Raw genomic sequence first — 13,869 nt, 5'->3', positions numbered from 1 at the left:
TTGAGCATTAAAAAAATATTTCCTTCATCTTTGAACCTTTAAGCCTTATCGAAAACAATTGACCGCCTCACCTTAAGTTGAGAGAGCAAACATTTCATGGGCATTAGTGCGATTCAAATTTGGGGAAGTTATCAAAAGAACATAGCAAAGGGAAGCATGAGGTGAGTTGGTTGTGGTTCATGTGGTGAAGTCTTGTAAATATTTCATATATATAAGAGAAAAAGAAAAAAAATGAAATAATGTGGTTGCAAGATGGTGTTTGATTTTAGTATGGTTTTCAAATAAAAGAGAGTAGAATGTTAAGATTGTTATTTGATGTAATTTCTCTCTTTGCTCACTCTTGCTACCTTGAAAAATCGAGTCCCTTCCTAGCCTAGTCATAATCCAACCAATAAAGTCCTCATGGTGTTTACATGTTGGTGAAAATTCTTGGCTCACTTGAAACAAAAAGAAAAGTCAAACTGTTTGGAATTAGTAGTAAAAGAGAGGATAACACACACCCTCATACACTAGTGTGCTTAAGTTAAGCACATATTCTAGTGAGGATTAGTACCTTTGGTTGATTAATGAAAACATTTTTTCCATGGTTGTTAGTCCCTTATAAAGTATATACATGCATTCTTGTGATATTAGCATTGTGAGTACCATAGCTAAGGGTTTGCACGATAAGACTTACTCTATTTAGAATGGTTTAAAAGAAGAGCATGTCTAAATGATATCTAAAATGATTGTGTGAACTTGTTTCTTAGTAGTTTGACTACTACTGATTAAATGTCTCTTTGAGACCAAGTTATCTTTTACCTGAGGACAAGCAAGATTTTAAGTTTGGGGGATTTGATAATGTTAATTTTTACTTTTTATGTTAGTCATTTTCCATTAATAAGATAAAATTTTCTTTAACTTTTATCTTTTCTAGTACTCAACTTTATATTGTTTTTTAGATTTCTTATGTTTTAGTTATTTTAAGCAAGTTATACATCTAACCCTCATTTATATGTGTGTAATAAATGAATACAAAGAAATTTGGTGCATAAAAACAAGCTGGAATCCGAGGAAGTATGAATCGACGACTAACTAATGAATTGAAAGAAAAATACCCACTATGGACACCATAGGACCCACGCCTAGTGCCACTGAAACAGAGAGCACACCCAACTTTAGGGGTGCATGGCATTGGGCGGCACATACTTATGAACAAGTGGCACTGTGCGGCACATGGCTTACGTTGGGTGCCACTTTGATAAAGGCATCCCCTCTTGATTTGATCGATTGAGCCCAATGATTGAAGGAGTGTGCAAGGTGGTGGCAACGGTGATGTGTCAAAATTAGGGTATTTATTCATGTTTCTGTGAGGGTTTGAGGACTTTTCTAACCTTGGGTGGCTAGGGACTACAAAATGGAGGTTTTCCAAAGGAGATTTGCAAATGGGAAGCATGATTTTAGAGCTTGAAGGAGGTGTTTAGGCACCTTGGAAGAAGGTTTTCATCTCCTTTGGGTTCTCTTTTCTTCCCTTGTTCTTCTATTTTGTAAGTTCTTCTTAATGGAGAACTAAACCTAATTGTTGAAATTTGATGTAGTTAGCTGACCTCATGTATTTGTGTTGTTAATGCATACACTTTTCCATTTAATTGTCAGTATTCTTGTTTCAATGCTTAATGCTTGTTATGGCTTGATAACTCATGGATTGATTATTGGTTCATAGGGTACTAGGAAACATCTTATGTAATTTAGAATTTGAACAAATTACCTAATGAAGCTTGTATCAAGGGATATAACATGATTCATTAGTAATCTTAGACTCTTGGTCTTAAGGCATGTTTGTCTGTTAAGGATTCAAGGGATTGAAACTTAATAAGAAAACATAGGCTTAAAAATTCTAGGGGATTAGGATTTGATTAAATTTGTGAGTTGATTTTAACATGAAATTGGAATTGAGTTGATTGAATAAGCATGGGATTGAAGTTCTTGAAATCTAATCTTGGCAATGTATATATCTATCATTTTTATCATATCTATCATAAAGATCTTCCTGAAGCCCAACAATGTGAAGCAAATCACCTTAAGAAAAATGCTCTCAAAGGTCTTCTAGATAACAATAGCTTGATCAAAGGTGATGCTCTAAGCAATGGAGGGAGACAAAGAGTGAATGAGCCTGGATATGATCAGTGTGTTGCAACATTCCCAAGAAGGATACAAAAAATTAGAAGGAGAAGGAATGGTATAAAACCCAACAGAAAACACATCTTGCTTTTAAAAATCAAAGCCATTCAAAAGAAACGAGACAATGAATTGTAATTACTTCTAGTAAAGACAGGCATGACATAAATAAATAAGGCTAGGTCCTTCATTGAGATGAATATAAAAAGGATTGGATGGATTGAGGCTAGGATCTGGAGAAATAATTTGTGGACGAGTGGTATTGGGATATGTGTTTGCCATGATGAAAAACAAAAGGGACAGAGCTTCGAAAGGAGCTTTGATACCACAAAAGGGAGTATACTTATAGAGAGAAAAGCAAAGAAGAAACATTGTATTTGTGGTGTGTCATTACTGCATTAATAAAAGTGATTGATATATATATATATATATATATATATATATATATATATATATACACATGTAAAAGGATGACCTAATGAGATAAGGATAAAGAGAAAGCACTATAAATTTGTCCTATATACAACTCACTACATGTTGGTCCAACATTTTGATATGCCTTTTTATTTTACATGTTTGACTTGGCCGATTTGTACTAATTTTGAGTTTTTTCCTCCATTAAGCGTACAGAATTGAGTTAGGAGTAACTTAATGAAAGAATGCTTGAATGAGATCAACTAAAAATGGTTGGGAGTTGAAAAAAATACTTGATTATACTTGATAATGTTTATCTACCTAATAAAACTCGACTGATTATGCAAGAACTAAACATGGTCTATATCTCTTTGCTTAGACTAGAACTAATTATTTAAGTAAAGAAGTTAGAATAGTTAAATCTGAGCTTGCAAAAATATTTGAAATATTATCTTATACTTTTTTAATGTATTGTTTGACTTTACATACTCATGTGATACAATCTAAAAAATATAAAATTTAAAAACACCATTCAACCCTTTCTTCTTGCTTTATCACATTATAAAAAAAATAAAAAAACTCGAAAATAAAGTTTGAATAATTGAATTTATTTATTTATAAGCTAGGCTTTTTAATTATAATTAAAATATTACTATTACATTAATATTGGGTGCCATAGAATACGTACAATACACGTATATATATATATATATATATATATATATATATATATATATATATATATATATATATATATATAACAATGCTAAATTGTTATCTAAAGGCCCATCCAATTGTGCTTTATTGTTGTTAAAAAAAAATGTTAAAAATTATAAAATTAGTTGAGTCGTTATTAGTTAATAAATCTGTTTTTTTAACCTTGTAACCCATCAGAAATCAAACGGTTTGATAATTGACCCGATTCATACCCATTTTCCCTATTAACTAACAAAAGCCCGTATTAGAATTCCGGGTTTTTCAGGACCCGAACCAACTTACCCTGCTCCCCTCTTTCCCCACCACACTAACCCCATTTCCTAAAACCTCTCTCACTCTCTCTCTCACACTCTTCAGCTATGGCGGCACTCAAGCTTCTTCTCTCCCAAGCTCGCCGCCATTCCCTCGCCAAACGCGCTTCTTTCTCACACTCTCCTTTCTCTCTCACCTCTCACCGATCCCTCTGCTCTTCCTCCGAATCAAACTCAAACCCTCCCACCAGACCCTCCCAACCCATCCCCATCCAACCAGTTTCCTACCCTGTCAAGCCCAAGCCCCCGCCGCCAGAACCCTCGTCGGAATCCTCACCACCACCTGCCGAACCGCAATCTCTCCGCCCGCCGTCGGACTCGCAGCGCGCGTGGACGCGCGAGGACATCCGATACGTGAAGGACGCGCCGTCGATTGGAGTGGTGTCGTACGCCCCGCGTGTGGCGCCTCTCCCCGATGACAAGGTGGCGGACGAGGGGGAGGAGATTGAGAGGAAGAAGATCGAGGCGGTGAATGAGCTGAGGATGAGAATGGCGAAGGCCACCGAAGAGGAGCGGAAGAAGGTGCCGTTTCCGCTTCTGATTAAGCCCAAAAAGAACGAGAAGCCGTCTCCGCTTGATTTAGCAGAAGCCATTCGCCAAGTTAAGGTGAAAACAAAAGCCATTAGTTCAAATTATAAATAGGTTCGAGTGACTAACCAAATGTTTGGTTCCTCGATTATTATTTTTTCTGTTAAAGTGGTCCTTGAAGTAATGAAATTATAAAAGTAGTCACTGAAGTATTGTTGAATATCCATTATATTAGTTTCTTAATGTTCAGAGACTAGTTTGAGGAATTTGTGTAGTACTTAGGCACTGCTTAACATGATTTATGAATAACATGGCTAAACTTTGGTCCTTTAACTGAGCCAAATTGCATTGTGTGATTTGAGTAGTTGACCTCACCTAATGGAATAAGACTTTGTTGTTGTATGTGGACATTTTTTTTTGCTGATAATTCTTTCTAGCTTAATTTGTACACCTTATGTGTCTATTAAGTAGTACTTTTGTTGGAGCTTTGGGTAATGCCGTAGTTGGATTGTTGGTTATTAGGAACAAGTTGCTGTATTAGAAATTACACGTGAAACAAGATGTCTCGTATCCTCCAATGAGAGAGTGATGCACAAAATTTATATAAAAATTACTGGGGTATTTGAGGGTGTCATAGTAAGCTCTATGGAATTTCTAATCTGTTTCCTTTTGTGAAAGAGCTTGTAAGTTGTTTTCTCTTTCAGAATTTTATGCAAAGTGCCTCTGTTGAGGCTGTTAAAGTGACTTATACAGTAGTCATGGTTGGTCATTTTTGCTATCTGTAAGTGTGGTAGATTGTCATACAGTAATTTACGCCTAGATTATACATTTTAGGAGACTGAAACTGCATTTTTCAGGTTTGCAATCTGGCATGTGAGTTCCTGGAGAAAAAAACGAGTACTTATTGCAATAAATTTATAAAGTCTGCTGCTACAAATTTTTAATACACATAAAAAACTGCGCTGTTTACTTATGGGACTTTTTTCCTTGTTAGGGAGACCAATTTGGAAAGTATAAAATTGTTACAAGTTTTTAATTATAGCAACTGTTGTTTTTTTGTCTGATTCTGTATATCTGTGCTCATAGCTGTGATATGTTTGCAACATTGCATGCAGTACGAAGGTATGTGTTACAAAAGTATTCTGTATAGCACCATCCCCCTGCCTAGTTTTTAATTTCAGATATCTATTATTTTGTGAGTTATTACAATCACTATTGGCACATACCCTCTCACCAATCTGTGCCATTTTCTTAATAATAAATAGTACTAAACAATGTTGTCAAACTCTCTATTTAACTGGTAAACTTTTACAAGTTTACTGTTCTAGGTAGAGAAAATGAGTTAACTCTGTCAAACTCTTTTACAGACAAACTTGGGTAAATTCTTTAATTTCGTGTAAGCTCTGAAGTTAAGAAATGAGTTGGTGAGTTTGAAATCAAGTATAATTGTTGGCCCCCACTGAGCCCATAGTTGATTGGAAGAAATGAACTCCTTTGTGAAATGTTTTCACCCTAAGCACTTGTGTTTTTGAAATTTTTATGCTTTGATCACTTATATATTTTACTCTTATTTAATAATAATGTACTGTGAAATGTATATATTTTTGTTTCGTTTGTTACTTTGGTTTATTGTGGAGTTGAAATGTTGAATTGTTGTTGTTTTCAAGTATCATGTTATGTGTAAATGTCCTGAATATTTCTTTTGCCTCTTGAGTTTACAATGAGTCTATGAAATCTTGTCCAAATTTATACTAATTCTTGAGTTTGATAACCTTGATGCTAAAATAATGAATTGTTAGTATAGCTAAATTGCCTAAATCCATCCTTTTGGGTCATTGATTGGATTAGCTCATCCCTATTCTTGAATATTCCATTAGTTGCTGTCATTTAATATAGTTACATATTGTTCAGGCCAATGCCAAGGCAAAGTTTGATGAAACTGTTGAAGCACATATAAGATTGGGTGTTGATTCAAAGCGAACAGAACTGGTATTCATCGTTTCCCCCCTTTTCCTCGTTTTGAATATGTTGGTTTGCTTGAGTGATTCTTTCTTTCAACAACATATAAATTTTGAATTTGACATGTAAACCTGAGGCTCCATAGGTTTGTCATGTTCAACAAATTGCATCATTAATATGCTAAAATACATCCACAATAAATTAAGGCTATGAAAAGAAATTAGCAATTAATACTTTTGAAGGGATCCCATGTTTCTTATAATTAGGACAAAAAAGTGTACACATTTGTTTCTAGTACCGAAGGAAGTATTATCTTCAAAAACATAGCCTTTTCATGTTCCCTAAGCATCAAATGCTGTGAAATTTATTATTATTATTATTATTATGTTAAGTGAATTATCTTGGAAAATCCCTTCAAAGACTACCAAACATATTCTACAAAATTTTTTAAATATTGTTATCTGTAAAACACTTTTTTGTGCTCATACATCCTGAATCACTGTTATTTGCCCATTTTTCTCTGTAAAACTACATATGCTGTTTCATCAATTCTTTGCTTTAGAAGATAATGATTTCAACTGTGGCAGGCAGTTCGTGGTACTGTGATTCTGCCTCATGGTGCTCCCAAGGTAAGTTATGAATGTTAAGCAATTGATATAATGGTAGGTTTGTCGTCTAATTATCCATACCTTCCAGGCCGTCAGTGTGGCTGTTTTTGCAGAAGGGGCTGAGGCAGAGGAAGCTAAAGCTGCCGGAGCTGATATAGTTGGTGGTAAAGAGCTTATTGAGGAGATTGCTAGTAATGAACTGATCTCTTTCTACAAGTAATCTTGTACATCATTTTGATAGATTTTTCCCATACTATATTTGTGAAAAGCAACTGTGCAGTGCATATTGTCCCTTGCGTTTTTGGTTCCATTCTTGCTTTTCTTGCTTTTAGCTGTGCATACTCACTTCTAGTATATGCTTGCTTATCTGCAATTATTTTTCTCCTTTGTTCTATATGTTGTGCACACACCTAAACCTAATGTTTTAATTTAGGCAAACTTGTAGCATTAAGTTTGTTTGTAATGTGCTTAAGACACTTTGACTGTAACTCAACTGTGCATTTATGGAATATTCTGTGTCCTTGGGGCCTTAGCAACTAGAAGTTTCCTTTTCATTCCAAGAATATGAAACTTCTATACTCTATCCACATCTAATTATAGCTTATATACAACTTATAGGTGGTAAAAATAAGCTCAAAGTTGACAAATGCTTCTCGTCTCCTGGAATGGCACCTCAACTTGGAAAGGTTTTTTCTTTAATTTAAATGGTCCTATACTTGTAAAATCACCTGAATTAATAGTTTTTTTCTTCTAAAGCTTATATGAACTATGCAGATAGCACAATACCTTAGAAAGCGCAGACTGATGCCAGATAAGAAGGTTAGTTCATCAACATCTTTTGGCATTCTTTTTAAGTCTAGGAATATGTGGGTTGTATGTAACTCTTGTTCGGTTGTTTTTATATGATCTACAGCTAGGTACTCTCACTAGTGATATTGCAGGGCAGTTGAAAGAGTTAAGACAGGGTCGTGTGGAGTTTAAAATGGAAAGTAAATCAATTTTGCATGTGGGACTTGGAAAGGTACTGTGGTGTTCTTCCAACTCCTTATAGACTTGGTTACGTGCAATAGGTGTGTTGTATAAGGTGCTTTGTGCTTCCAATAATATCCACAGGTAAGCTACAAAGAAGACGCTCTACGGGAGAATATTAGTGCATTTATGAATGCTGTATTGCTTGCGAAGCCTGCTGGCTTAAAGAAGAGTAAGTAGCACATACGTCCTTATGCTTCCCTTCTCTCTATTTTCGATAAAAAGAAAGATGTCAGATCACAACTGATAATCTATCTCCCCTCCCCACAAACTTATTTACAAAAAGTTCCATAGCACTTTAAGTTGGTATACACATGATCACAAATTTTATATTCTATGGTTACTTTCATTATCTTATAATTCTCTTTGTTATTCAGCTTCCAAATATGCTGGGTATGTGCTGTCTGTCCATATAAGCAGCACGGTAAGTTCCTGTATCTCATTTTTTGTTTCATTTTTTTTTGTGTATGTAAGATTGAAACCTACCCTTTCATTATTGCATTTCACATTAATGATACTGAAGGAAACATTGGGTGTGTCCTCCCCTGTTTCCTTCTGAAAACAGAACGTAAACTCATATTGGCAATATTTTTAGTGTTCAGTATGCAAACCGTCTCCACCTAGTGGGAAAAGCTTGGTTGTTATTGTTTTATGCAAAATATAACATCAGGGGTTTTGATTTGCTCGCTGTTTGTCACAAGTCCCTTGTCTCTCATCTCATCTCATTGTTGACTCCAATGTATTTAGGATGCATTTAGTTGCTCTGATTTAACCCCTCCGATAGACTATCTGTAAAACATGGTATAGGAGTAAGGGAGACATAATAGTGGAAATTCAATCGATTTGGTGTAAGGTTGCCTTGAGGAAGTTCAATCGATTTAGAGCAGCAATGCAATCAGATTACTTTGAAGTTAAAAGAATTGGGTGAAAAATTAAACTGGAGACCTGAGAATTAATGATGGAAATGTTAAAAAGGGAGTGTGGTGGAAGATAAGAGAGAGTTCGTTATTTCTGATATCAAACTCGTGCTAAATTAGATCTCATAATTTTTTTAATGCAAAAAGGTACCCCTTGCATAGATTCGTGAAATGTCATGATTGCTATGTGGGGAGATAGAAGTGAAATTAGTGATTAAGGTAGGGGATTCAACTTGTGCTGTGAAAAGGGTAAGTGAAACACGAGAGGGAGTTATGTAAAACGGGAGCAATGAAGATGAAAATTTGCTAGTGTCATCCGTTGCAGTGATTATGCATTTTGTCTCATTTTTGTAGCGTTTAATTTATATTGTACTATCCTATGGATGCAGATGGGCCCAGGATTTCCTGTATCAATACAATCATTATCCAAAGCTGCAGATAACTACAAGAAAACGCATGTGGTATGATACACGTGGATATGTCAAATGTAGGCATTCAACATGAATCCAACTTTAGATGAACATATATCGTAGTATTTTTGTTCATTACCATTGATTTTGTAAGGTGTTTAGTGATGTATGTGACAATAAGCGAAAATTTTGACATTGTACTCTAATTTTTTAAGCTTGTTGAATTTTCTGGTAGTGTATCATTTCCCTCATTGCACCACCTAAAATCATGGCTTACCAAATTAATTCATTTAAAGCATTACCACCTAACCCTTTGATTTAATGGTTTATTGTTTCTCTATAAACTAAGTTTACTGATCATATGCAAATTGATTTTTATATGCCAATAGACTTTTTGGGGTTGATGTGTTAAAAAAGTACTGTGGTTATATTTTGCAGTGGTGAATGCAAATGATTTTTTAAATGCCTGTTTGGTTTTTAACAAAAATTAAGAAAACATACCAAACACCAAACCCATGCCTCGTGCAGCAATTATGGTTCCCAAAATTTAATTGTTGTATTCCCCAAGGCAAGGGAAGGCCAATGAGAAAGAAAAAAAGTAGCAAAAAGAAGCAATTCAATAACGCCACTTTGTTCCATTTCGGCATATGATTTCACATTGACTTTAGATTATTTCCCTCCAATTTTTTGTCAGCGCATATTTTTCTGAGTTTCATGATGATAGTCAACGTGACTATTACATTACAGTGGAAGAGACTTTTATATCTTCCCACTACTAAGCATAGGGATGATAATTTAATTGGATTCTTTGGTTTATACGCAAATATAAATTTCGTAAAAATGTCTGATTAGAATCTTAAATGTTTAACCCAATTTCTAATCTAAGTCAACGAGAATCCATGCATGTTTCCAATTTTAACCTTTACTTTATCGCATTAGGCAGCTGCCAAATTCATACTTATTTCGTAAGAAAAATACATATGCTAACTTCACTTATTAGGGTGACATTCTTAAAATGGAAAAATTATTCTTGGAAAGCTGAGTTTAATTTTCAAGAATTGACCGCCGAGTTCCTGATGAAAATAAAGAGGAGATTCATCTACACAAAATAATTGGATGAACACTTTTTGTGGGATCAATGTGCATTAATAGGCTTTTTGACCCTTTAACCAAAGGTTAAATTATAGAAAAGATAATAAACCTAAACCAGATATAGAGTTGGTTATTGATTACTTGAATTTTGGTAATTAAGATATAAAAGTAGAAGTTATTTTTTATGTGAACTTTAATCTTTATTTTAGATGAACCATTGAGATTATTTAAGTGAAAAGTGTAACATAATTCTTTCATAGAAATTGTGGTGTTAGGCCTAATCAGACCCAAGGCCGATTGGGTTGACAACCGTTACATTGATTATAAAGGTAGAGAAAAAATTGACAAGAAGACAATTAAGGAAAGGAAACCCAGAAGTTAGGGGAGATTGATAAGACGACCTGAGAGAGGCATATCACATTTTTGAATGTTTCGCTAATCTTATTTTTTCTTTTTTCTAGAATATTTTTGTGCTTATTGTGAGGTAGGTAAACTTTTTCCTACACTACAAGATATCCGAAGAGTAGGAGATAGGAGGATGATAGAAAGAGAAGGGTTAGGGGAGCCTTTAGTCTACCAATTGATGGAGATGATCGTAGACTTGAGAAGATAGAGCGAGGAAGCCCGTGTAAAGGCAAAAGAGTTCCAACGACAACATCAAGACATGAGAAGGGAAAACGAAGAGGCACGACGTGCGCTAGAAGAGTCTGTCACAACCCTACAAAAGGACATGGTGCAGCCCACCCGGAAGATGAGTTGCAGATGGATTCCTAGAATTTCTCGGAGGAGATACTATCAGAAGTCGTACCTCATCACTATGTCTTCCCAGAGGTAGGTATGTTCGCAAGCGATAGCTATTACACTTTGAGAGCTCAGATCAAGCGATTGCTCAAGGAGGGAGTATTGGAGACATTTTTCAAACATCATTGTTATGATGAAGGCAGGAAATACAACAGTGGCTGAGGCGATAAAACCCACAAGAAGTATGAGGTGGCTACCAAGGGAGATTTAATTGCCATCGCAGAGGGATTTGCTGGAGGAGGGAGCAACAATAATGCTCGTTGGAGGCAGTGGCGGAACTTAGACTAAAATTGTAGGGGAGTCAAATTAGATTTATTATATATAATTTATTTTTAGAAGAAAAATTATTCATTTTTTTTTTCTTCATTTCCTCTTCTTATAACAAACACATATAATAGTAGAATTCAAAAAATATTACTATCATTCGCTATTATATCATGATACCAATTCATGAATACCATTTTAGATCAAGCATTCGTATCTCATTAATTTGATTTTGTGATATTGTCAAATTTGATGTGGTTTTTTCCAGATCACGTTCTATTGAATTGTTAAATTATATGTAACTCTGATAACTTTAGAGATTTGTTTTATATTGTCTTAAATTCTTGGTTCTTATTAAATTTCTCAAGCTTAGTTAACGTAAATGCATTTCTTTTTCATCTTCATCACAAACTTTCCTCTTTGAAAAAAAGGAATCAATTTTTTTACTTTTTATCATAATCTTTCTAATATAAATTTATCACCTCTTACCTATTTAGAATAAATAAAATTTATATTCCCAAATCACAATTTTCAGAATGCAAAACATAATAAAACTCATACTACTTTAATTAAATAAGCAATACTGTATAAATTCAAAACTTAAAAAAAAATACCATAGGTAGCGAAAAACACAAAATCCCTAAATTTCATAATTAAGGATTATAATAATTTAAGAAAAATTATAATTAGGGTTCATACCAATTTCATAAAAGAATCCCTAAAATCATAATTAGGGGTTATATTAATTTAGGATAAACTTAATTTGGAAGAAACATCCTAAAAAGAATCATAAACTAACATACATAAATCATAATAAGATACTAACCTTGATTTGTGATAGATCATGCAAGAATGTATACATGAATCTCAATCTATGTGTTTTCAACCTCTATTTTCCAACCTTTATATTTATCTCTCTTCACAGACTTTCATGATAATTTACATGATGGAAAGATCTTATAGTCAGAAAAAAAACCCTAATCTCTTTTATAAATTAATGTCTCTATTAAAATTTTTTATTTTATCTTTTATTATAATTTTCCATAATATAATTTTAATATAAATAATATATAATATAATTTTAAAAAATATATAAATATATATTAAAAAATTAAAAAAAAAAAATGGGGGAGCCGTGGCTCCCCCCTGTCACATCCTAGGTCCGCCAGTGGTTGGAGGTACCCAGGTTTGTCCTTACCCTGGCGACACGAAGAAAAACCAATAGGCATAATGATCCCTTTCACCGATGATGACATGATCGATGTGTTCTCGCATAATGATGGCTCAATGGTCATCTCATTGATATTGTGAAATAGGAGAGTGCATTGGGCTTTGGTCAACTAGGGAAGTTCGACGGAGTGATGTTTTGGGATGCCTTTGTAGGCCTGCAAATTCCAATGCAACAATTGGAACCTTTCGATGGAGTCTTCATTGGCTTTTTCAAGGAGCAAGTACAAGTAATGGGTTACATTGAAGTTTGAACAACCTTTGGGGAAGGCAATGCGACAAGAACTCTCTTGATCAGGTTCATGGTGGTTTGCGCCCCATCATCTTATAACTTCCTGTTAGGGTGACCGACACTCAATAAGCTAGGAGCAGTGGTACCGATAACTCACCTAAAGGTGAAACACCCAATTGAGGAGGGAGGAGTAGGAGTGTTATGGGTAGATTAGAAAGTTGCCCAAAAATGTTATGAGGGCAACATGAAGAATTGTCGAGGATGGATAGTGAAAAGTGATATGCTTGTAGTGAATCACCTAGAGATGGAATTGGACCCGATGGTGATTTTTGACAAATGACGCCCTCATCTAGTAGAAGATGTTGCGGCCATTAAGATTGCTAAAGGAAAAATTGTAAAGGTCGGGACGTAGATCCATGAGGAGGTGCACGACATGCTAGGGCGAAATGTTGATGCATATGTGGATGAAATGGTAGTGAAGTCGCGAAAAGTAGAGGACCATGTTGCAAACTTAGAAGAGTTCTTTGCCACGGTAAATCATTTTGATTTAAAACTAAACCTTAAGAAATGTTCTGCAATTTCGTAGATGTAGAGTCTGACATCGGTAAAGGAGGTTCAACAATTGACAGGTTAGTTGGTCACGATCTTCTGTTTTCTATCCGTCGCTGGTGGTAAAAGGTTTCCCTACAATCAATGCTTGAAGAAAAATGACAAGTTTGCATGGACGAGTGCGAGGAGACTTTCCACAAGTTGAAAGAGTAGTTGTCTTGCTCACCAGTTTTGTGCAAACCCATTAAAGATTGCCCAATCCTGGTGTATCTCTGCTTAAATGTTTGGATTGTCAACTAGGTAAGTAAATATATATTATATAATTTTCTCAAGGGACATTAGACGTATATGGATAATAAATAAATTCGCCTATGTGGATATTGTTTGAACCTGTTCACATTTTCATGGAGAATCCTCGCATTGACTTGTTAAGGATATGGCATATGGGTAATACACGAGTTTTTCAATTGGGAATGTGGATGGGGATGGGTATGTGTGTAACATTCCTAAGGAATATTACTAATTTTTAATAAATAAAAATTCCAATTAAAATAAATACCGCATTGATTATAACTATTTCCCAAAAACGCGGGAAATTGAAAACTTTAAAATAACTGTCATAAATCAGGAGTCCATACATATAAACTGAAATAA

At 34.7% G+C, this 13,869-nt stretch overlaps 1 protein-coding gene across 1 annotated transcript; it reads left to right on the top strand.

Moving 5' to 3' along the window:
* The first annotated feature begins 3,598 nt into the window (after positions 1-3,598).
* Positions 3,599-9,316, top strand: LOC114168238 (50S ribosomal protein L1). The gene is made up of 10 exons (XM_028052985.1): positions 3,599-4,205; positions 6,039-6,116; positions 6,674-6,715; positions 6,783-6,885; positions 7,313-7,380; positions 7,469-7,513; positions 7,608-7,715; positions 7,808-7,895; positions 8,101-8,147; positions 9,030-9,316. The coding sequence occupies exons 1-10, from the start codon at positions 3,648-3,650 to the stop codon at positions 9,105-9,107; spliced, it is 1,215 nt and encodes a 404-aa protein (XP_027908786.1). The 5' UTR covers positions 3,599-3,647; the 3' UTR covers positions 9,108-9,316.
* Positions 9,317-13,869: the final 4,553 nt, after the last annotated feature.

The sequence above is a fragment of the Vigna unguiculata genome, chromosome 11, assembly GCF_004118075.2.
Source record: "Vigna unguiculata cultivar IT97K-499-35 chromosome 11, ASM411807v1, whole genome shotgun sequence".
Lineage (NCBI taxonomy): Eukaryota > Viridiplantae > Streptophyta > Magnoliopsida > Fabales > Fabaceae > Vigna > Vigna unguiculata.
The sequence above is the reverse complement of the archived record's forward strand: the minus strand, read 5'-3'. Positions and strand labels throughout refer to the sequence as shown.

Bases quoted from the DNA above. Each gene is read 5' to 3' on its own strand.
- LOC114168238 (XM_028052985.1), top strand. From the start codon at position 3,648: ATGGCGGCACTCAAGCTTCTTCTCTCCCAAGCTCGCCGCCATTCCCTC. The intron at 4,206-6,038 runs GTGAAAACAAAA...CATATTGTTCAG, and splicing joins AAGCCATTCGCCAAGTTAAG to GCCAATGCCAAGGCAAAGTT. The intron at 7,896-8,100 runs GTAAGTAGCACA...TTTGTTATTCAG, and splicing joins GCCTGCTGGCTTAAAGAAGA to CTTCCAAATATGCTGGGTAT.